Consider the following 25,683-nt stretch of genomic DNA (forward strand, 5'->3'; position numbering starts at 1 on the left):
TTCCAAAATGCCTCAAGTTACAGATTTAGCCACTGCTAAGTCAGAGGCAATCCAACATGTTTTATGTTTGGTGATTCCTAGAATATCCAAAGTGTAATGAAGAATGACTAGCTCTGTTGAGCGAGTAAAACTTGTGGATTTTATTTGGTTCCAGAGGAAGACTACTTAGGAGCTCTTAGGACAAATCAACAGGATATTTAATGTGCAACCTCGTCCTACTGACCTCTCCAACAGGTGAAGTTTGATATGAGTGTAGCCTGGCATGGTCTTATCCTGTGACCAATGCTTGTAAGACGGTGAAGCAGCTGATCTTCAACCAGGACTCTGCGGCCTTTGTTGTAGCTGGTAAGTCCCGCCAGTCTTCTTCCAAGTATTGTTTATAAAGATATCCATTTCCTATAGCATCCCCGTTTCACTAAGTAAAAGTGCAAGGTCGAAGATTTTATGTTAAAGGGTTGTTTCCCCAGCATCTTCATTAAGCAAGTTATAAGTTGTATATAGATCCAGTCAGGTTATGATTCACATTTAATTCTTTGTAGAGGTTTGGGATGGATTTCAAAGAGTCTGCCTTCAGTAGCTACGCAGTAGTTACTATGCTTTTGCTTTCCATTTAGGCCGGTTTACTAATTGTCTATGGATTGACAGGGTAGCGCCTGTACCAAGCAGGAGCTTGCAGATTCCATAACCCTTGGCAATGAGGCAAATATTTAATGGACTAATCTATGATTGGATTAATCTCCTTGGCCTGAGGTACCACTCTTCTCTATATATATTCCGGGGTCCATGAGAGCCTCCTTAGATAAGATTCCCAGTCCAGAATCTTCAATTTTGTGTTTAAGTGATATACCACTTGGGAAAGGTGTTGCGCTAGATAATACAGTTTTGGCTGACGCAGGCTGCCAGCTGAAGACGCTGTATGGAGTTTTGACAGAGACAATATCAGCCCTTGGTCTGCCATAGGTAGGTTTTGATCTGTCGACCTAGGTCTCGTGTCAGTTGGGTAGAGCGATAAGGGGCTTTCCAAGTACATAATTGAATCGAGGAATCACGAACATTTTTGCCATGTGTATCCTGCCTCTTAGCAAGAGCATGAGTTTCCCCCATTTCAGAAAATCTCTCTGCGCTTAACCAATGGTGTTCCTCCTTTTCATTTGTTTACCATGTGAAAAAATAGGAGTGATGTTTTCTGTTTAGCCAAGGATCTTCTTGGTCTGTTGTAAAGTAAATATTTTAGAATTGGAGTGATTGCACTTGCATTGAGAAAGCGACAAAAGGCTGCACACCATATGAAACTGGAAGGGTTACCAAAACATCTGGTGTGGCTGGCACTTGGAGACGAGAGAAAAGAAAGTTGTAGAATTGGGTCTTCTTTTAGGCCAGCCAGGTACAACTCTGTTGACCTGTTGTGATGTGCTGAAGAGCCCAGACCGTGTATCACATCTGACACCTTTGAAAGGGAGAAACATCCGAACAAGTCTAATTTTCAGGTGGGATTATTGAAACGCACACTATCATAACCTAGTAGAGCCACCTAACTCATGTTGTATCTGTTTAAAGTTAGGGCATACACCTGTCCGAAAGAGTCAGCGCTTCTACCCCTTTTGTATCCAAGATATTCCCATTTCAGCTGAAGGTCACACAACTTCCATAAATAGACAACCTTAAGACTGGCCTCATGAATTAGTCTTTCGATATGTACCCCTTATCCTAGGGCCTCCATTAGACTACTTCTTGGATATTAAACTGAGACTGATTGGAAGGATGTTGAATTTCTAGTGTTGAGCCTATGATCAGAAACCTGATCCTGTGAGAAGTAGAATTTGTATGGCAGTACACATTTTTTTTAGTCCAAGGGAGTTGATTGTCACCATATTCCATCCCATCTCCCCACTTCTCTAGCCTCGCTCGATTCCCAGCATGTTAAACATTTGAATCTTATTATTTTTAGGCGATTCACCCTTTTATGCGTTGGACAAAGGCCTCTACTTCCATGTACTAATGCACCATAAGCACACCTTTTACAAGTGTGTTATTAAGTGACAAAGTTTACCATTCACAGTTTTGCCACTGGGCGTATAGTCTGCTTCAAGAGTGTTTACCAAGTGTTCAGCTCTGCCTGCTAGCTGTTCGTTTACGCAAGGAAACTCTTACCTGAACTCTTTGCTGGTTAAAATAAAAAAAAACCTGCATTGTGGGGCATACGCCAAAATAATCAATTTGATATGTGGTCAGAACAAATTTAAGATTGGGTGCAGATACAGTTTCAGTACAGGTTTTAGGCTTAGCATACAAGTCAGTGGTGAATTTCCGTATTCAGATTATAATTTACTAGCTGTTCTAGTCCCTAGAAAACAGAATTTAAAAGAACACTGGGCTTATGCTGTCTATTTGTTTCAAAGGACACTGCATTTGAGTGCTTAGCAACAGTAGTTCAATGGTCAACAGTCAAAGGCGGGGGTATCTGGAGTATATAATTAGGTTGACAACGAGAAGGTTCAGTTGCAAGAATTTTCACCAGAGAAGAACGATCTCCGATCCCTTCCTGCGGGTGGTCATTGACTAAGATCATCTGCTTCCAAATCAGGAGAACAAGAGATTCTTTTGACATTTATAGGTGCTAAATGATTTCATCATCACAACGTTTTCACTTGGCCCTTCAGAACTTTCTTTGAAGTGCAGCGGAGTGGCCGGACGGCGACTTGCTGGTGCCATATTAATGCTTAAGTAATTGACGGCTCCATATTAGGAGCACTTAAGTTGGATATGACTGTTTAAAGCTAGTCTGCTTAACGGCATTCTGTATATGAAAGTGTTAAAGCCTAATTAGATGGGAATAGGGCTTTAAGCTCTCTACTGTGAATAGATAGCAATGATCTGAGTGATTAGCACAACAACAATGTACTCTGTCTTGAAGAGGGATCACCTTGCGTTCCCTTCAGCTCAAGAGAGTTGGCACAACTAAGAAACAAAGACATACTGGCAGAGCATGTCAGCAGAAACGATCAGGCAGCCTACATTTGTGAAAAACGCGTGGAAGAGGTGTGCCAGAATTTTCAGGAATGGAAACTCTGGAGAAAACAAATGCCAAGATTACACGTTCTAGCACAAACTTAGTCGGACCAATCTAAGTTGATCGATGGTCGTTGTACTAACATGGCTCACGCAGGCACAAATATCAAACTGAATAGTTATCAGTACCTTCACATTGAAAATGGTGACTCCAGGGTATCCCATTAATGTTGTGTTCAGGAACAAGAACACATCTAGAACCCAGGCCACTGAACTTCATAGCCTATATCCTGAGATTAGCTTCTGATTATTAACAATGATCCAAGGCAGTCCTCTGAGACTCACTAAAGTGAGGAGTTGAATGCTTGCATTAATCCAAGCCACTGGTAATTACTCGCAGGCACATCCCAGTCCATCGTGATTTTGCACAGTGTTATCTCAGTTTGGACCCAACCATATGCAAAACAGTCTTGACCCTGCTCCAAAGTTAGCAGTTCAGCCCTAACTGGAAGGCCAGGTCCTCATTGAACCATAACACGAGAAACCAGTTTCGCCCTAGTTGGGGCTTATCAGCCAGGTACAGCCTGGTTCCAATGACAGTTTGCACAGGACCCACGTCACAGCTTACCCGTCTCACTTAGGGCGACAGTGTAAAGTATACAAAAAAAGTGACGGATGGAATGCTTTAATCTGCCACTGGTAATTACTCAGGCCAGTCCTTGTTTGCCTATGTTCTGTTACTGGAAGGACCTGGCCTGGCAGTTCGGGCTAGGCTTGAAGCAGGGTCAAGCCTGATTTGGAAACTGCTGGGTTCAAACTCATGTGGCATGGTTTGCAAAATAACGATGGACTGAGATGCGGCTCGAGTAATTACCTGGTAAAGTTTAATTAATGCATTCTATCAATCACTTTTTGTATACTTCATTCCTCAGAGGCAAGACCGTATCCTAATAGATTATTATGCAGCAGTGCGGCAGCGCTTTGTGTTCAGACAAGCAAATTACTGGTCCATCTAAAAGGTATTTTGCAATCAATATCGCAATTCATAAATAAGGGGTTAGTGCATGTGTGTCTTTTTTAAGCCAATTTTGTGAGACTTGGCAGCTTATCTGGCGAAAATAAATCGTGCATCTTTATTCCAAAGGTCCATCATTGGCACTTTGCAACAAGGTCTGAAATGTTTATTCTTCCACATAGACTATTACCACCATTATTGGATATGAATGTTGTGCAAAGAATACGATCATTTAGAAACTGCTCTAGATGTGGTATGAGACGTTTTATTAAAAATAAAAGAAGTGATCAACATTATTTTCATGGCATGTTAAATATAGATCGGTAGCTGTGACAATAGGTAAAACATGTCATAGTACTCTGCTAGTCAGGGTAGAATCTACAGAAAGAGTACTAATTCAAAGACTTATGCTAGCACAGTATACACCCATGGCAATGATGGTGAATAACAAACCACTTAATCATAAAACAGTATGCTGGAGCACTCCAACAATTTGTTTAAATGACACTGTTTAAGGACAAATAACCAGAAAAATCAGTCCATAAGTCCAAGGTTATGTGATCTATTTTTGTACTCTGTGTTTACACTCTTCAACTAAGTACTTGAAAATCAGCCAACACGTGTCCATCTCCTAATAAGGCTTTTTCAAGGCGTGTGACAAACTGTTTTTCTTACTCCGCTAACAATACTACATGAAGTAAGACTATATGTGCCAGAGTACGAGTTTCTTCTAGGTGATCTCTGCTGTGGCCTATTCGATTGTTTAATTTTTCCAAATAATACATTTAGTCCTCTTCAACTGTTTATCATTAATATTTTCAAGCTCACAATGAAGTGGTATTGCTAGTTAGTCATGGACAACACAAGTGTAGAGAGCCCTGATAAGCCCTGTACTGTTTTACGCAGAATGAAATCTTGGCCAGTATATTGCTTTATGATTATTCTCATTGCAGTTTAAATCTATGCACACATTTCCTAGTAAATCGAGGTAACATTTAAGGCCGCCTCTTCCTATTTTCACTGCATTCAAGCTTGGATATGAATTTCTGTCTCTCGTAATCAAGGAACACTTCTAACTGATGCACAAGGGTGGGATTGCCCCAGGACACAACCTATGTTTCTGCTGAAAATTGTGTTTTCCTGTAAATCAAATCAATAGGCAGATCACTCTTTATCTTAAGTCAAAATGTGTGATCATTCCCTTTGCCATGACAGTATATAATTATCAAGGTCCGTGCTCCTCAATGAAGAAGTCTCTGCCCCTCAGAAAAGATGTTAAGCCACAGTAACTTTGTGGCATGCTTTATTATTGTATCCTTGTCCAGAAGAAAATACACCTGTACGGGCTCAAACTATGTGAAGGAGGGAACACTTTGAAAATTGATTTGATGGTGATCTATAAGGTTCTTGGTTAAAATTGCCTAAAGGAATGCCCAATATGTAGTATTTTATTCCCAGGGCCCTTTAGCAAGGATACAAACACATATTATATACCAGTGGAGTATATTAATTATCTGATTCTCTATCTGTGGTCTACATGTTTTATCCATACAAACAAAGCTGGGTTTTCCAGATAGGTGTTTTTTCTTGGGACAGACAAGGGCCCAAAGGGTCTAGGAATAGATGGACGTTTTAGTCATCACTGTGGCAGGTTCTTTACACTTGGGGAAGAGGCACAGGAGCAACATGTTATGGGGACCACCTCCTGACGAGGGGCCAATTTCAGCCTGAAATGCATTGGTGATATTACACACTCTGTACAGAATTGATGATTAATTGCATAAGTACATGAAAAAATAAATTACTACGTAATGAACATTGGATACCATGAGTAATTTGTGAGATTAGCTATTGTTACCCACAGAAGAAGCAATATACCGAAGGCCATTTGGCACCAAAAAAGAAGCAGTGCTACGGGAGGGAACAATCCTAGGGAGAGAGATTGCTTTTCAGTCTATTGGACATTGTAGTCACACAGTGATCAAAGGTTACTACCAGCCCTTCACCTATTCCTATCACTAGTGCCTGGAAGGGGCAAATACCCAATATTTGTTTTTAGGTCTCGCCTAGGCTGCACTTGTGCTGTCTCTTTGAGACATTCTGTGTTCAGGATATGGGCTTAAAGCTCCACCCATTTTTTCACTTGGCTTCTTTGGCTGTCTTTTGTAAATGCTTTTCTCTCATTGTTTAATGTGTTCAGTAGCCCCTCCTTAGTCCCTCCCTTTCTCCTTTTGTAGCCTCCCATAAGGACTGGCCCAATTACATGTAATTTACTTGGGATGTTGTATTCACAGTTTTCACTATTTTGTTAACGACTATTGATCTGCTGGTGTTGCAGGCAGAACAGCTACACACTCCCAACCACAGTTTTCAAACGCCACGCTTAAATGTTAACAATGGCAGCCGCAGTCTTGTTTCTGTTGCATTATTGTGCTGCTAGGCCTCCCGTGGTTTGGTTTGTTGTGCCCAGCTCACACAACTGCATTTGTACAAAAGTAAATAGTTTTCTTTTCTATTTTTAAACGGCAGCTGCACAGCTTTTTTTCCATTTATTTACTTTTGTGGCAATGGCGGCATGCAGCTCTTTAGCTTTCTAAAGTTAAAGTGCGGCGTGCCACCAGTGGCCTATCCTGTGAATCTAAAACATTCATGCCGCAAAAGAAAAAATACTGGCTAGCTGTAAGTGTAATATTGCAGGACGCATCCATTTATGTAAACATGACCCACCCTATCCCCATGACAAACAAAGAGTAACTTGTGAATCATATGTATGTATCTGCACTCAGTATAGTACAATTTACTTCTCTCGTTTACCTACACATACTACAGTGCCATGGATAAAAAAATACAATCTCAACAAAGTTCAGGCGAGAGACTGTACGGTGTTTGTCTCAACGTTCTAATGAGCAATTCTCGACATGCCTGTGGTTAACGTCCAGCTTGCTAATATAGAGGAAAGCCTGCAAGTAAAATAGAAGCTGAATTATGCAGAGCATGCGAGTATATTCAGCATACCAACTCAATTCTGCTGTTACAGGTAACTTATTTGGTTGGGCACACTGCTGCTTTGATTCTGGTTAGACTTTTTGAGTCCAAAGATGCTCTTGTGCATGCATAAAGTGTGATTTTTATTTATTTTAAGCTTTTTTTGTTTTAAATATTGTCAGCTTTTGATGTGAGTGGATGAATACTAAATACTCATCAGGAGAGGGAAACCTATTATTGAGGTGCTTGATAAATTCCAAAGTATTTCAAATGCACTCAATGACTCTTGAATGCAAACCGCATATGCTTTGCTGTGTCTTGAGGAGACTGTGAATTTGTGCTGTTGGAAGTATAGTCTGTCTAACCACACCATGGTCCCAGTTTGATTGTTCATTTTCCAGTCACTCTTGTGATAATGGTGATTAAGGGTTTTCATGTTTGTCCTGGAGAGATACAGATACTACAGTTAAGGGCTGTGAAGCAAAGTGTTTCTGAAGAGTGAGGCTGCACAGAGGTGTGCGGTGTCATGCGATCCCTGTTCGCCGGACCGGATGAAATTTCCTCTGCATTATAGCTGTAGTCCATGAATTATTAACTGTATTGTGTACTGCTCATAGATCTGGACTTGCCTTCTCGCCCATAATTGCTGTGTGGTTTGATGCTTCTGAAAGTTTTTAGAAAGTTGAGCACAGGTGCAGAGTTGTAGACACAGCCCCCCCCCCCCCCATGAATTTCTTTCTCTGCTTGCTCTAAAATATGCTAAACACGTATGCCTTTAGAACTGTTAAGAATGTACCACGTAGATCTATCATATATCTTAGCCATATAGTATAACATTTCTAGCCATTTTCACATTCTCTGCTATTGTATATGTATGATCACTTAAAGTGACTTGTAATATCCCTCCAATGTTTGATAGGGGTCCGTTATTCTGTATAATACGAAGAAGCGGATTGTCAAAACTATTGTGGATCATACAGAAACGGTGCGCTGTTTGCCAGCCCTTTGCTTATAATTTGTCTGCATTCTTGTCTCTCTTGTTTGCTTGCTTCTGTTCTCCTCGAGCATAGTTCTTTACCATCCTTCCTCTGCCTACATTCAGGGATTTAATTTTTAGCCAGAGCAAGCTATTTGGTTGCGAAAGACCTAATTTTAACTTACACTAGGCCTATAGTCTATTCATGGCTCACCATTAGTTGGGTTTGTCTCTCTTTTGGTTGCTTCTTATTCACTAGCAGCGCCTACATCTTCTTGTGTTTTCCCTCCCCTGGAACATCGCCCCTTTATGATCCTTTTAAAAAGCGAACTTGTATCCTCCCACTATTCACATTAATTGCAATCACTTTTTAGGCCGAGCCTGGGCAGCTCATGTACTGCTCTGTGAGGCATGCGTATTGGAATATGCACTTGAAGCCCCGCCCACTCCACCCATGTCATTGGCTTGTGTCATTGTCCTTCGTAAATGCTGGCTTCTGATTTGAAAATAGGCTTGTTAGTCCCTCCTTAGTTACACCTTCATTTCTAATCTGCCATGAGGACACCCCCTTTTACATGTGGTGTTGCTCGGTTAGGATTTAATTACAGCCACCGAGCACTATTTTGTTTAATAGTTTTCGCATGCCTGCTGTTGCAGGCAGGACACTCTCTCTCGCAACAGCTTTATTCTTTTTCACAGCACGCCACGCTGATAGTGGTGGCTGTGCCTTTGCTTTACTTGCGGCACTAAACGTTGCTGCATGTGTTTTTTTAAATACTATTTATTTTTAAATTACCCCATGCTGCCCTTGCGCTTTGTCAGCCACGCCCCTTTCCTTAAACGAGCAGTCTCTAAGGAAAGGGGCGTGGCTGCCATTAAAGTGAAAATGCGGCTGCGGGGCGCTATTACAAAAAAAAATTGTTAACTTCACAGACATCTGCTTTTTTATGTAAAAGCGCCCCATGCTGCATTTTCACTTTAATGTCGGCCACACCCCTTTCTGTAGACATGGCTCGTCTAAAGAAAGGGGCGCGGTCGATATTAAAGCACGCATTTGTAATGCAATAGGTGTCGCATTTACGAAACTCCTGTAAATGCGAGACCTATTGCATTGGAAATGCTTTTTTCTTTTCCGGTCAGTACTCCATGAGAATGCATGGATTTTCTACCTTTTTCCTTCTACTACGTGTGCTACTACCCCTCTCCAATACACTAGTGCTATCTTGCTCGCTTCTGAATTCCCCCCAAACCCCCCTGCCCACCCCGTCTGTAAAAGCGCAGCAGCAGGGACCCATTTTTTGCGGGGCTCTGGTTATATAGCAGTCGTTGATGTTTGTTTGATTCCCACATACCACATGTTGCTTCAAAGCACAAGCTTTGCCACACAAAGGTTTTTGTGGTGCAAGGGAAAAGGCTCTCTGCTGGACTCAGCTCGTGTCTGAGGCAAAAGGAGTACTTAGTATACACTTCTGCTGGAGGCTCATAAATCTGCTCCCTGTGCAACTACGTAGGACCAAATGACAGAATCTAGTGGAAAGTAAATAAGGCCTTGACAAGTGTTTTACTTTACATTCTGACACTTCCTTATTCTTTTAAAATTGTGTTCAAAGCTTCTCGAGGGAAAAGTATTTGAAAAATAAATGATGTGGTTTATAAAGATTAAAAACCTTGAATTCTATCAACATTTTTGAGATACCACAAGATGTTTACTTTTACTCCAGTATTTTTAAATGTTTTTTCTTTTACGTTTCTTAAACTATACTTTACAGACAAACCTTGATTAAGTATTCTATTGTTTCAATTGATAAAAATGGGTACAATAAGCCATGTGCAATAGATTAAAAACTGGTGTGCATTATGATTTAAGAGCGACAGTAAGGTCATACTTAATGAGTGAAACGGTAGCTGCATTTAAATACTGTTGTAAAGTTAATGGAAAACATTAAAAGCATTTTTTTTTTTTAAAGTCCATAAAGATAGTTTTAAAATTTAGATTTATGGTACCGACTTTTGTTTCAAACTTCATTAGCATATGCACAAAATTAACAAACGTGCCAAAGCGCTCTAGCTCGGTCGGTCGATTGGACAATCCTTGGCAAAGCCAACCGCTTGGACTCTCAATATAAAGGTAACACCTATTGGCTTAGCCAATTATTGTTTTTTACTTTAAGCACCCCTTGAAAAGTGCATGCTTTCAAGTTCTCTCCCTCATGTGCAGCTTCCCGTGTAAAATACCAGCCCCTCCAGCGTTGCTCTTGTTGTGCCCGCCTCACTACACCAACAACTCATCCATAGTTTCATTGAATATTTTTTTAATTACCTTCCCCTGTCTCAAGCGCTCCTATTCCACATTCCATTACTCCCCTCTCATTCACTTCCCTGTCACTTGCTCCTCCATCCCACTCCTCATGCCACAAGAACATTATTTAACCAACTTTTTGGAGGGTTCGGCAGCTGACATTTGGTGTTGGGCCACTCCCTTTTCTAAAAAGCACTTTCACTTGCATATACAATTTTTTATTTTTTTTATTTACTGCTGAACTCTAAACAAAAGAGAAATAAAAAGGTGTCCACATTATGCCAGTAGGCTCACAGATGTGTGCTCATGCACACTTTTGTCATCACGTTGGGCCGTTCAGTTTCATGACGTGTATACAGACATACTTCATGGCGCCTTTCTTCATTTTCTTTTTCAACATCTTCAAAACCCAATGGAAAAGCCAATAGATCGAAAAGATGAGCTCTGATGGCTTTGCCAATTCTTCTTGTGATGTGCAATGTATTAATGCTGCTGTTGAGTAGATGGGGCATAGTTATGAGGATTTCTGGCACAAAAGTGAGCAAGTGCAGACTGTGATCCTAGAGCCGCTAATGCGCTCCTTTAGGATAGCCAAGCTACTTGCTTTGGTCTCGCCTCCAGGGGTAGTGAAGTCGAGTATTCATGGCTTACAGTAGGATGTGCAGAGGGTTAGAATCTTCTGTACAGCAGGACACAAACTTTGTCTAGCCAGTGGTATAAATTCTTTGGTGTCTAGCTCCTTATTTGCATTGTGCGATATGGGGAATTTCAAACTACACAATAGGCACTAGATTTGCCACAACTGTACCACTTGTGCATCAGTCATACAAGCATCCCTCACACATGTGAAACAGGAGCCATATGGGTATCAATGGTGCTGACTTGCTCACTGAATAGTTGTTCCACATACGAATCAGCAGTGCAAGCCCCCCTCCCTCATCTACCTGCTACCATTTTAGCATCCTTCTCCTCTACCCCAACCTACACTCCCATTCATCCCCTTCCTGTTGCCTCCTTTCTCCATATCCTACCAATCTCTCATCTCCACCTGTTCTCAACCCCTCTTTCCCTTCTATCTCTGCGCACATTACACCAACACACCTTAGCGCCCTGATTCTATGCCCTGCTTTATATACCAACACTTATACCCACTCTTGCATTGCTTTACAGCTATACGCTTCAGAAGCCGCTTCATCAATTACTTTAGCACATGTCTGGGAGGAAATGAACACCCCTCACACAATCGTCTGCTCACACAGCACTCACTCAACACCTAACCCCACAACTCATGCCATCAAGCCTCAATCACTTTACACTCAATAGCGCCTGAATTTCCTCAACCATAGTGCCTGCACCACTCTTTCCCAACCTACACCTCCGTCACTATGCAACCACACAGCACCTACATAACACTAGACTCCATCCTACAACTGCAGCCGAGCCAAGATCCGAATTCAACCACACAACAATATGGCCCATCATTCTAGACCTCCAAAATCATCACCATGACCCTACACAAAGCAGACCTATACACAACTCTCGCTCGTGTGAAGTGTCATTGCAGGATATTAATCGTGAAACACCACCCAATCCATACATTTTACTACACATATGAGAACCTAAACAGCCATCACAGACCCAGTGCACCACCTTATAAAGCATCTCGAGTAGCAGGACTTGGCCCTAAACAACTCAATCTTGTCATGTAATGACCTGTAGTAAAGGGGGAGCACATCCGTCATCCGCAATAACCACACCAAAACACACACATCGACTGCTGAACACACCACCCGACAGCAATACATACAAAGATAATGTATCCTCTCTGCAGCTCATACTTGCTCTGCAGTCTGTCAACCAGTCATACATCACCCAGCCATTTACTGGGAACATACCAGAAGACATTTGTACCCATCAACAACCGAATCCTAAACATTGACAAGCACATTCTTTGGTCCAAAACCAAACTACAGACAGCTTTGCCTTCCTAAAAGAAGAATAAGTAGGCAACTTCTCATTGGCCCAAATGGTACAGGAAACTCTTAAACATTTTAGGAACCAGCATCATTGAGATTGAGATTAATCTCTTAAGTGTTTGAGGGTATGACTGGGTGTAAGTGGCCAATTTCCTCGATAACCTTATTAAGCAAGTCCAAAAGCTTGATGACACTCTGTTAAGTTAGGTTATTATGATAACTTCTCCAAGAATAACACTGAAATCTTTCCTCAGTAATTTATACTCGCATCACAGTTAAAACTACTTTCTAGGACTAAACAAAGCCATCTACTAAGCAACCTGGACTAGCTTAATAATGTTATCCAGGAAAGTGGCCACTTTAACCCAGTCATACCTACAAACACATAAGAGATAAAGTAACATATAAAATATGAGGTTCCACAGTACCACAAACTCATGAATTCAACAGCACAGCTTACATGAGTTTGGTGGAGGGTGGTAAGACTTCACTCCACTGCAGTGCACCCTTCAAGTAAACACTGGAACACTCCATTCCCACATGGGTTGGTCACATGGACCTTGCTTTCCCTTCATTCCTCGCCCAAGACTCTAGGGTTCATCTAATTTGATCACCACTCCAGTACTTGGGTATATTGGGGACAAGAACGTGTATAAAGCTAAAATAAAATGCTCAGGCTTAAGTCTGTAAGTAGGACCAGGTTAAGAGGCAGGGGAAAAGGGCTTTATAGGCATTGTTCTACCCAGTAATGTATCCTGGAGCTAGACTAAAACAACAATAACCAAGGTTTCTGCACATATTCTATGTGCCCTCGTGTCAGTTCCACGGCCTTCGATGGTAAATGTTGGTGCCTGGAGTGCAGTTTTAAATAATGGCATTTTTCAAGGTTTTGTTCAGGTCCTACTTGATGGGATAGCCATAACATTAAGACATTTACCAATGACCACAGCTCATGTCAGGCATTCCACCTCCCAAAGCATTCTCGGTGATCAACGCACAGGCCAAAATCAATATAACAAAGTCTGAAATAATCTTAAATCATTTATGATTAAATACCCAATAAGGAGTTTCATGCTGAGAATGTATCCTTGCAGCGCCACTGGAGCAGGGTAATTCTTAACAGATCAAGTTTATAACGGAGATAATACTCGAAAAGGCAACACTTGGGATTTCAGATATATTCTAAGACTAATTTCGATTCCTTAGAACATGGGGACAGTATCAAAAACAAAAATTGTAAGCCAAAGAGAAGTGATAAGTTGTGTATATTTGCAGTAGTTGGACTGCAACACTGACACATTTTTCAGCCATTGCAGTCCATGTTAAAATGCACCTGAAAAGACAAATTGTTCACATTGATGCATCTTATAACTTCTCGCCACTACAGTTCTCCATTATATCTACGGTAATTGCATTGTACAAAATCATCTTGGAGGTTCTGGTTTGAAAGATAACAGAACCAAATTAATATCACATTTGCTGAACTGTAAAGTAAAGGGTGACTGGATGGCAGGCTAAAGAGGTGCCAGAAGAAAGTGTTTTAGTGATCCATCCTAGAAAGAACAGGTGTGCAGCGCACTTCTTTACGAAATGTGGTTGGTTTGCTGTCACTCAGACTTCTGTGCAATGAATCTTGAATACTTGTGACCAAGGTTTGAACCTGTTGGTCTGCCAAAGGTCCCTTTTGCTGAGTACGGCCCATCTGCCAATAAGTAGTAGTTTGTCTGCTACTCACAATTTGCTGTCTGCACTTTGGGTTTAAGTAGAGGGCCCTCAAAAACTAGAGAAATCACAAACTAGAAAAAGGTGTAGCCTTCTCAACTCTTATACGGTTTACTGTGAGTCCATGTTCCAAATCGATGTTGTGGATCAGCATTTAGTTTTGTTTTCAGTCCTATCAAACAACAAGAAAACCAATTGATCACACCTTTGAAAGGTATTAGCTGACAATTTGGATTTGCCAATGTTTTTCTAATGCTGTTCAGCATCAGCATGCGTATGTAGGTGTCTTGGTTTAAAATAATAATTATGCACATGGACTGTTTTTTTTTTTTTTTTGTTTTGGTTTTTTGAGAAAGGAGTAAATAACCTGGTAGTAAATTGCAGCTGCTGTGTACTCCCAACACAAAAACAACCCTGAACCTGGAATGGTGGGGAAGCCGCTCAATGTCGCTGAGTAGCAGTGAGCAAGTGGGTGGGGAAGCAACTGAGGCGCTGGGTGGGGAGTGGGCAAAGTAAAGGGTAAGCAACGTAAGAAGCAGCACAATAAGGGAGAGAACAAGAAAGCACATACATTCAGATGTAGTGCTCAAACAGAAAGAAAAAAGTAGCTCTGTGAATGACCGCAGTGGGTGGATATAATTCATCCAATCAGAAGGATGGTAAAGAAGCTGTACACCAGAGGAGGGAAAAACGTGAGAAGAGGAAGGAAAGCCACTGAATAAGAAGCAAGCAAATGAGATTGACAAAAAAAACAACCAATGATAAGCAGCAGGCTGACCCAAAGCGCATTGCTAGCAATGGTATTGTGCAAAATAAATGTTTTAGTAATACAGTTAAAGCGGTCTCCAAGCTACAGCTAAAAAAAAAAAGGAAGAGTAATGATGACTGGTTAGAAAGTACATACTTCAAACTGAGTTGACTCGAGATGCTTGAACAGTACTATCTAGCACCAAGATATTTGATCAACCTTTAAAGGCTGAAAGCTTGAATTGGCGTTTCCAGAAGTTGAAGCTGTAACTTGCAGGTTTCAGGGCATAAGTGCTCTTATGATTAGGTTATACTGAAAATATATGTACCTCCTACACCAGAAATACTATATTCTCTCTTGTACCAGACTCTGCCACTAATCCATGTCTGTATGAGCCAATAACAGCTATCATTACTTGCATTACATTTTTGTTGTCACTGCTCACACTCCTATATTTTTTATATAAGTTGATACGCCATCACCTTTCCAAGAAGCTTTAAGTGGGCTGGGTGAGTCCTGTTGATGCTCAGCACTGGTAGTCCTCAAATCCGGGTGCTGACTCTCCCCAGCCATTGAAGGAACTTCGAGGAGACTGCTTCATTATGTATGCATCCACGATCGCAATAGCTGTGATCACCTGATACTGATCTAAAAGCGCAGGCTGAGGGAATCCGTAAATGGTGGGATGGGGCTGCAAGAGTGGTGGTGGGCAGAACACAGGCTCTCGTGTAACATTAATGCTGTCATCAGCTGATTACGCTACTGTTGCTGCCCAGTTGTTAGCAGCTTCTAGGCATTTTCAACCCCACGAGAAATGCAAAGTCGATATTTCCCAAAGGGTTTGATTTAATGTTCCTAATGGAGCATTACAACCATCTTAAATATTGTCTGGGCAAAAGTAACAGCCCTGTCCAGGAAGAGGAAGAAAGGGGAGGTGCTGAATATCTGAACCCTGTCAGCTGATCAGACTAAAGAGACCTAAAACGGAGAATAAAACGTTCTTTCTCGCAGTTTCTTGGGCAGTGTTCATGGCAACTGATGCAAAGCTCCGAGTGGTAGTCTCGAGGACTCGCAGGAGTCGAGGTGTGGAGTGATCCTAGAACGTTTTCCGAATGTTATATTCCAAAAACGTAATACTGTAAAAATGCTTTTACAAGAACAATCGTAACAAAGACTGCACACAAAGCCATGAATGCAAGCTGTGTCCATGATGTGGACTCCGAGAAAGGCATATATTGGCTTTGCCATGGCTCGTGTGACTGCCTTTCCTTTTCCACCCCTGCAACGCTCTTCTGCATTTTGGATAGGTTTACCATGTGCAGATACCTCATGCGTGCTTCCGTGGAGGTAGCACGGCGCAGACACCCTCCTGGTTTGCATTTCTGTGGCAGCGGAATGCATACCGATATCGAAGGACTGTGCTTTCAGACGCATTAGAGGTCGAACCATCCTCTGTGGCGCGCGCGCTGGTAGATGCAACTTTTAGGACGAGGCTTCATCTTGAGGAGTTGCTGACTGGAGATCGGACAGATGAGATGGGCCCTGTGCGCTCTCTTGGGGCGCTCTTTGGAGAACATAGTTATCCGTATACCATAATTTGAACTCCTTTATTCCCGGATTCCTTTTCAGCCACACAGGCCCGGCTCCAGGAATTTTTATTTGGGTGGGCCACTGCGGGCTCGATTTGTCGCATATATGTCTAGGTAGGCCTGCTTCAGGGCCCTCCTTTTTTCTTCTTAGTCTTACAAGGCCCAGTAAAATGCACTTTTTCCAAATCTCTTTCTAAATATTATCACTCTCAAAAAGTGTTTTTTCCACGTTATGTTCCTTTGATGGAAAGAGAAGGTTTCTGAGGTGGGAGTATCAGGCAAGTGACACTTCTTGGGCTCCCTCTGTGCGAGCCTTCAGGGTGAATCCCTCTTCATTACTACCTCCACCTGACCCCGGACTCTGCAACGCATTCTCTTACAGGCTTGATTATCCACAACTCTTCTCCAGTGCACCTTTTCACACAGCTGACCTTTGGCCCTAGACCCATATCAGGCACCAGCGAGCTCCACTTTCATTTTTCCCAGTAAAAACATTAGTAAAATCCCCTTCAAACTTAAAACATTGAATATAGCAGTAAATATAATTAGTACACACTTTAAAGTATGTTCCACAGTAGCCCTTATGACCCGACTGCTAATTAAATGAACAAAAATAGAAAGACCATGACAGGGCCGGCTTTAGCGCAGATGCGAAAGTCATTTTTGGTGTCGCACCAATAACCTCTTTCACCGTAAATACCTTTACTACCACCTTCCACCAGTGCCCCTCATCTCCCCATAGGCCCTCCCTCTCATATCCTCATCCTCAGATTCCCTCACTACCACCCTCCACTAGTGCCCCTCATCTCTCCCTAGCTCCCCCCTCCACCCATGACCTCTTCCTCGGATTCCCTCACTGCCACCCTCCAACAGTGCCCCTCATCGCTCCATAGCCCCTCCCCCTATTGGCCTCCTCCTCGGATTCCCTAACTGCCACCCTCCAACAGTGCCCCTCATCTTTACGTAGCCCCTCTCTCATACGCATTTCATTTGTTGTATAGTGCTACTCATATCAGTGTAATGTGTGTCAGTACTTTACACCACGCACACATTATACAGAGACAACGAATCATAGAAGTATGTAAATCAGTCTACAAGGAATGTCACATAAACCAATGAGGATTATAGGGTGTATGAATCACATGTCATCCATACTGGTGGGCAGTATATTTTAAGAGTTTGATATGAAGAAGCACAAACTCAGGATTTAAAGAGTACTCCAGTGGTTTGGGGTTGGCTTTACTGATAAAAATGTATATTTGCCCAAACATACTCATTTTAGCAACATTAGAATAATGAAAGACTGAGGAAGTTCTAACAATGGGCCAGATGTATGAAGCCCTTTTCCTGTTCTCAAACGGGCTGATTCTCAGAATCGGCCCAATATTGCGAATGGGAAAGCCTTTTGGGATGTACTCCCAGAAGGCCCTCACAAAATAGGGAATTGCTAAATTTGCGATTCCTTATTTTGCGAATGCATTTAAGGAATCGCCTTTAGGGCATGTATGTGCACCATATGTGCACGCATATATATTTCAGGGGTGCTACAGGGTGTCTGACACCCTTGAAATTGCATTCGCAATTTGCAAGCACCTAATGGGTACTCGCAAATTGCAAATGTCTTCTCATTCATTCCTATAGGCCTCTAGGCCCATAGGAATTAACGGGAAGGTATTCCTTAATTGCGAATCGCAATATGCGATTCGCAATTAAGGAATATCAAGGAATTGCAATTATTATTACGATTCCTACCTACATAGCATTTTGCGAGTCCTTAACAGCGATTCGCTAAAAATCGCTATTAAGGACTCGCAAACTGCTAAAATGATACATCTGCCCCTATATCACAAAACAAAAAAAAGCCAAGTTCTAACTATACCATTCAGGTTTGCATGCATCTCTTTGATGACAGTTCATTGGTCACTGCCCTATGTTAGGAATGTAACTTCTGAACTGCAAGCAACACAAGGATCTTTGTGACAAAGGCAGTAACCCACTGAGCTTCCTCCTACAATACAGTTCATCTGCATTTAAAAACTACTAACAGACAAATGATTGCTCTCCAGCAGGATCATTAATCACCAGCCTTATCTGGGCATTTTTTATTGTCTTATTGTCCTGCATCGGCCATGATAATGATAAAAAACTGTTTAAATGAAGTACACACGAAGTACATGTCCTGCTGGGCCTGTACAGATTTGAAAAAGAAATAGTAACACATTATCTTACCTACTCCATTAGTCAAACTTTGTGTCACAGCCTGATGTGATAAGCAGCTGCAGGGGTTAGGGAAGGTGAATCAGAATAAACAAACTTATTTTCTCCTGCACTGCGTAGAAAAAGAAATATCAACGCAGCAGGACAGTAGGCAAAGGTTACCGGTGCCAAAGAAAGGATTTGTTGCCTTTCGCCATGCCCCTAGTGGAGCTGAAGGGGTGAAAAAATAAACAAAGCCTCGTTAACATGTAAATTGTATTTTGAAGACCAGTGAAGTACTCGGGTGCGGCTGCGATTATCTCAAACTCTGTGTGCGCGCTCTCCCGGGAAGCTGTCTCGGCCGGGCTGACACACACTACGGGGGGTTGAAGCCCTTTGAGCGCCATGGCGTTGCGCGCCTGCCTTCACTGTCAGGGCCAAGGCTCATGTTTGGGTGGGCCAGGCTCCTGTTTGGGTGGGCCCGGCCCACCCGCTAGAACCGCGCCTGCAGCCACACCTCACTCACCCTGACCCCAACCACCTTAAAGTGGTGCAAAGCGCTATACAAGCTAGCAACATAAGCCGATGTTGCAGTTAAAGGAATGTATTTCTCGCATTGCTGTTTTCCCCCATTGTGACTTGCAGCACATTTTTGGCACCAGTTTTTCATCTGTAGATTATTTCACATCCTCCACCCTTGCCAACAATAACTTCTGTGTTTTCCTCCTTGGTGCAGCAGCAAAACATGAACTGCATCACATTCCTCGTTGTTCAGCGGAGGAATCCGCAGTTGGCACTCAGCACATTCCCACTGCTGTCTCTGGGCAGATAGGCAGTAGGCGGATGAATTTTCTATTTATTACTAACAATTCTGGTACTACCGATGTTTTCAGGATTCCTCGGGTACGTGCTGAAGCTCAGCCCTTCACAACTTTTCGGTCACCCAAACCCGGGTGACTGCCGGAGGCTTGTCATAGGGGAAGGATGGTCTTATATTGGAGGAGGAGTAGTCCTTTGTTGAGGTTTAATCATGTATTCACTGACTGTGTCCCGTGACATAGCACGGGGCTCAAAATGTATATATTTTGTCTTATCGCGCCGTCCGTCCTTGGTGCTCTGTGGAACGGCTCGCCGTTTGACAGACACCGACCGCTTACTAACTTTTAATGCAATACATTGTAAGGTTTTGTTTACGCCGTGCTAGTATAGTTGATTTCCTCCAGTGTCTCCATAAAGAGCAGTTTTTATAAGGGAATCGGAAGGCGTATAAAGTTGATGCTTGAAAATGTAAATTTAAGAAAATGACACCTGTAGTTAATTCTGATGTCATTTTGACCTTTTAAATGAGCAGGCCACCAACTCAATTTCCTCTTAATGATTAAATGTGAAATAAAATAGAAGTTGCGCTCACAGTAGACGTATGAGTTGTTGGAATATTGAAATGAAACGGTGGGGAAGCTTTCATGCATTCCATAATTTATGAACACTCAGATTGTGGAGCAGAACGACACTTCGATCTGCCCGGGGTGGGGGGGGGGGGGGGGGGGGGGGGTGTTAGGGAAGGAGGTTATGCAGTGGGACACACAAAGGAAGAGGGTGCTAGAAAGTGACGATTCAGGCACTGGGAGGTTCAGGGCTGCACAAATGAGTTTGTAGGAGATTTCTACATGTCATTCTGCTCTTTTTGCCCAGTGGTACACAATGAATTACGTTTTAAGTGTGAACTGTAGCTTCTGTGGCCCTTTCTCAGAGTTCGAGCATTCTGTGGTTACTGGGCAGCAGCAGTGCTGGTATTGTTGGTTACCATTGGACTCTTGGGGGGCAATGTATTTCCTTTGTACAGCTGAATATAAGGATAGCGAGCCAAGCATTGAACTAACAGTTTCCCACTGTGACACTGGTGGTGCCCGGGGATCCGCACAGCCCTCTGTAAATATTTATTTGATTTTAACCCTAGGGAGGTGGTGGGCCCAGGGCTTCAAACAACCCCAGGAGTGGGGTCCACGCGGCCCCCTACATGTTAATAATAAAGCCTCAGGGAGGTGGTGGACTGTCTGATCCTCGAAAGATTTGCGTCCCTTAATAAGTCTAAAACTACTGGAGGGATTTACACCCAAAAACAAAAAGCACACTTTCTGGACCGTGAGCTAGATTTCTGCCAGATTTAGTGTAGTTCAGTCCGGCAGTTCGGGCTGTAGTAGTGTCTAAAATCCCTATGGGAATTAACATGGGGAATGCACTTTTTTTTACCGATATTTACATGGTTACCATCTCCAAATTCTTGTTTTTGCCGTTTGGTCGCGACGCAAGATGGAGGCGCTCTAAATTAAGTGCAACAAATTTGACTGTTGGTCACTAAAAAAATTTGACTGTTCATCACCAGTAATTTGAAGGAAGAGGAGAATATGGTCATCAAACAAACGTCAAGCTTGATGGGATATCACAGGGATCACCGTAACCGGTTTCCACTGAAAACAAAAAACTATGAACGGTAGGAGAAAACATGTTCCAAGACTGTACAAAAGTGGGGCTAAAAGGGGACATGGATAATACCCCATTGAAGGTTTACCCCAAGTGTTACAACAAATTCACCCAGAAATATCCCTATGGGATCTGCAGCATCTTCTTTCTGAGGGAACAGCACGGAGGGGTGTGCGGCCTATGTTGAGTTCTAACCAAAAACTCTGAAGGTGAGCGAAAAATGTTGTACACTTTACACAGTGGTGGAGGAGCAAGGAAGCAACTTTCATTTAAGAACCTTGGCCTGACCAGCAAAGAAGAGGAAAACATTAAAGAAATTTAGTTAAATAAAGGAGGGGGAAATCAGACATCAGAGAAAGGGTAATTGATGTTGAAAGACTCGAGGCTGCTAGGAAGGCATTTAGGGAAGCAGACACAAAGAAATTGCATAAGACAACAGCCCTAGTCTCTAAAGACTGTAAAGCTGCCTTGACGTCTAGGCACTAGCTGACCAAAGAGCAATGGATTCACAAAAAGCCACTTTGCCCAAATCCAGGGACACTGATGGAGGCAAACCTTCAGGACCGTCACCAACACCTTAAGGCGATAAGGAGAAGGAGCCTAAGGGCAAGAAGCCACAGAGTCCAGAAAGAAAAACTATACCAATGCCAAGTAGCAAGCACTCAAGGTCAAATGCAAGAAGCAACGTCTCCAAGCCAAAATGGCAGATTTTGATAAAGGGCTAAAGGGGTTTCCGATTCCAGCAACGTCATTGGAGTCCCAATCCGTCGAAGAAGTGCGGATGGAGATGAAGCCTCCCACCACCCCAGAGCCACACAGAGGGATACGAGGAGTTCTTAGACTATGTGGATGAATGGGACACTACCATCCTCGAGAACCAAGAGCCACAGGAGGAAGCCTGGCACGACCTCGATGCCGACTCTCCATAGGAAGGCATGGACACATATCCTTCGAGGCCTTTGCCGCCGGACAATCTGGCAGTGAACAATATGCTCATGAAGAAGCTGCGGACACTTATAGGATGCATTTCAAAGCGGAACAGGACAGATCATGTTTCTGCCTAAAAACACTCATGCCATCCCAGAAGCTGAACACCTGCCCATGCTCCCAAGCATTCTCGACTAAAGAAGGGAGGTTTTTCAAAAGCCAGCTACTTCGAAGACTGTGACCCCTCAAGTTGAGAGAAATACAGACACTGCTCACAGGATCTCATCTTCATCAAGTTGAACTCATCTGTAGACTCATAGCCACCACAGCCAGGCAGAGAGAAAATGTCACATCAATGGGGCCTCTACCTGATAAAGAAAATAAGTGAATGGAGATATTGGACAGGAAGATAGAGAACTGTGGCCACTCAATTCAGAATCACCAACTCCAATGCCTTCTTCAAATGCTAGGTTAACCCGCAGTGGGAGGAAATTGAGCAGGTCAAAGGGGGAACAAATAATTGCTTAAGAGGGGAAAGCCTTCACAAACCTCTAACTCAAATCAGCCCTCCAAGCAGTGGACACGACCAGAAGGTGGATGTGAACTCAACCCTAAGAAACACTAATGTAAACAATTCTCCGGGTTCGAGCCGGAGGTACAAGCCTCATGCATCAACATTACCATTGTTTTTATTATCACTTTCAGAAAGACTGTGCTCCCAGAATAATACGGGTCATCGTTATCCTGGCCACTTTGATCGCATGGTCGCCTGTATATTTACATTTAATTTTTTCTCACTATCACAAGCCTCTGCAGAGTGAATATATAACTTTTGAGGTCCTGACAAATGCCCCGAAACCCCTTTTAGGGCCCATATATGGGCGCAAACATGTAGACCATTCATAGGGATATATTTGTTAAATCTCTAGTCCTATTTTTAAACTCTATTCCAGAGGCCCACTGAATAAAGTCTGCCCTGACCCCTGGAGACACTTTTATATATCACCCTTGCACTTCTTCTGCACTCTGCCCCCTTTCCATCGCTTATCTTTGAAAAACACCTCATACTACTGCCCTTTGGGGAGTCGTAGCCCACACCATCGACCTTGCAGCCTGGGTGTGAGGAGGGAACCCAATGATGAAGGATGTCACCCTTGGGTGAGAGTAAGGGTTCTTGTCGTAAAAGGATTTCTTTCCCGGTTGCTCCATCACATACACATACATACCAGTGAGTATACAGGACACAACGTAGATACATGTGATCTGTCTGTCCTGTCCTATCAGATAGCCAGACGTACAGATTGTGAATTTTTTTTATCATTGAGCACTGCCAGTGGTCTTAGTTTTTCTTGTCTTCTCATAGGAAGTTGGGGTGATAGATTTTGAGTTCTCACCAGTTTTAGAAAGATCAAAGTAACCAAAACGAGGACTTGCTAGTATAAATCCTGCTACCTTCATCCCCATATTGCAAAAGGTGCAGTCGTTCCCCAGTCCGGCTCCAGGTTAGTTTAAAAAAAAAAAAAAAAAAAGTATAGAGACCACTTTGACTTTTATTGGGTCTATGATTGTATATGGTCTTTGCTTGGTTTGTGGTAATAATTGATACTGAGCAGATTCATTCTGGTAAATGCCTATTTTGTGTTCTGCATCTTTTAGATTGGCTGTTGACATTGCATACTAAAGTTAAAAAAAATTTAATTCTAGTAGTTCCATACTTTCCATACGCAGGCAGGTGAGAGCCCTTTATTCCCTCCGACAGGGTGGTATAACGTAGTTTTCTACTTTGGTGAAATAAAAAATAACACCCTTTTTGCTGGTTAACTCGAAATATTGTGGGGCTCCGGAGAAATGCTGTATTCGTTTGGTTGCTGTAATATATTCTTGTATTTTCTGACTTGGATAATCATACTGTATTGTTGTTTGAAATTGCAGAAGAAATGATGAGAAAATCAGGCCAAGCCTCTTGATCAGACGTTGCTTGCAGTGAAAGTGACAACCACGCTCATGTTTTCTCCTGATCAAGAAAATCACCCTTCCAAAGCACCAGTAAAATATGGTGAACTCATTGTTCTAGGGTAAGTGTGTTTCATACAATATTTAGTTAAGAAGAATGTAGTGTCTGTGATTAGGATACAGTTCCCTCCATTCCTAACATAGATACCTGTTCGACCATAGGCTGACTCTGTCGGTTTACATTTACGTTTTTAGGAGGTGGGGGGGTATTTTCTTTCCTCATCCATTGTTCCGTGCATGTGATGCACTTCTTTTGCCTCCGTACCTTCTCCGCAAACCAGGTCATGTTTCTTTCTCCCGGTGGAATTTTTGTGGAACCTGGGATTCTTCTATTGCAACTTCCTCCAGCTTGCCTTCTGTTCCCCATGTTCACAGATCAACAGATCTCCTTGGATTCTGATACCTTGTATAATGTTGATGTGAAATAAACGCTTCTGTTAAGATCTTCAGCGGACATAAACAGTGAAACCAGTCTAGGCTGAGTTCTTGAGTATATTTTCTCTCTGCATAACTCTGCTGTTAAATTTGAGGTTAATAAAGCGTGAGAGATTAAAGCCTAATCGGAGCCTCCGGTCCTGACATAGAATCTCTAAATTGTGAAGAATCATCCCAGAGTGACACACTGCTCCAGCCCGACATCAAGCTGGGCCAAACGAAGCTTGCCCATGAAACCTGAACATGCTTCCTACTGCAGAAGCCATGCTGCTCAGTCCCAGCAGCCATATGCTAAAGACGCTTGTAGAAATAAGTTTTCTTGGTGAGAGTTGTTCATGCTATACAGAGCAGTATACGAGTAATAAGTATTATAGCAATTTAAAAATAAGAGTGAATTTGACTTTCTGACACTGTTCTTCAATTTCATTGCCTCGGCTCGTTCTCCATAGCTTACCATGGATTCACTTTTTACACTAGCGTAAAGATTTCTGGTTCATGCATTTCCTGCTTAAGTAAAAGTATAGTAGGCTTTTGCATTCCTTCAGAACACTTGTAAGACTAATTAATTCTGCTGCAGAGAAAAATCACCCTTGTTTTGGCTAAACAACTCTGACCCCAGGAACACTGTTTTTTGAAAATCTAGATGCACTCCGCGACTCGGGGGGATTTAGGTGTCACCCTGTATTGTAGAGTGTGTGGCAGAGATTGGCCAGGGCTCTTTGTGACACCTTACTGCCCGAGTGTTAACTCCTCTCATATTTCCAAGGTCAGCAACATGTTCATGTCCAGTAGTTTGCTTTGTGGGATCTTTATTGCTCCTAAGTGGGAATAAACACTGATTTTTTTCTGCATTCACATGCTGTGCATTATTCTATCATCTACTAGTTTTTTTGTTTTAATTATTATTATTATTATTATACACCATTGGGTCTGGAAACATAGTGGGAACTCACAAGATATTCAAGAAAGTTTTGAGTTTTTGCCAAAGAATCCTCATTCAAATAAGGATAATATTCAAGGAAGTCGAAAGATGGAGCACTGACTTCAAGTGAACAATTTCCCCAGATAAAAACTGTTTTAGGAAGCTCGCTGTCTGAAGCATGCAAAGAAGCACAGGTTGGACAGAGGACACTAAAGAATCTGTTTGCAAACTCATTTCAACCCAGCCTCCCGGGAAGGGAGAATGTTGCTACATAAGCAATGCACAGCATGTGAATACAGACAACATTCATGCTTTAAATTGAAAAGCTATTTGCTGTAGGAGTAGTTCTGAAGCTTGAAGGATTTTCTGAATTCTGTGCGACCCTCCCAC

The 25,683-nt window shown here is 42.4% G+C and overlaps 1 protein-coding gene across 7 annotated transcripts in view; it reads left to right on the forward strand.

Annotated features, from left to right (window-relative positions):
- Nucleotides 1-25,683, forward strand: part of PELI1 (pellino E3 ubiquitin protein ligase 1) — a 253,325-nt gene that overhangs the window by 158,055 nt on the left and 69,587 nt on the right. For all 7 annotated transcript variants that reach the window (XM_085612537.1, XM_085612536.1, XM_085612541.1 and 4 more), the window contains one exon: nt 23,856-23,998. In XM_085612537.1, the coding sequence (XP_085468663.1) occupies nt 23,928-23,998 (71 nt within the window). In that variant the 5' untranslated portion in view covers nt 23,856-23,927. The remainder of the gene's footprint in view (nt 1-23,855; nt 23,999-25,683) is intronic.

Source organism: Triturus cristatus, chromosome 6 (assembly GCF_964204655.1).
Source record: "Triturus cristatus chromosome 6, aTriCri1.1, whole genome shotgun sequence".
In the NCBI taxonomy this organism is placed as follows: Eukaryota; Metazoa; Chordata; class Amphibia; order Caudata; family Salamandridae; genus Triturus; species Triturus cristatus.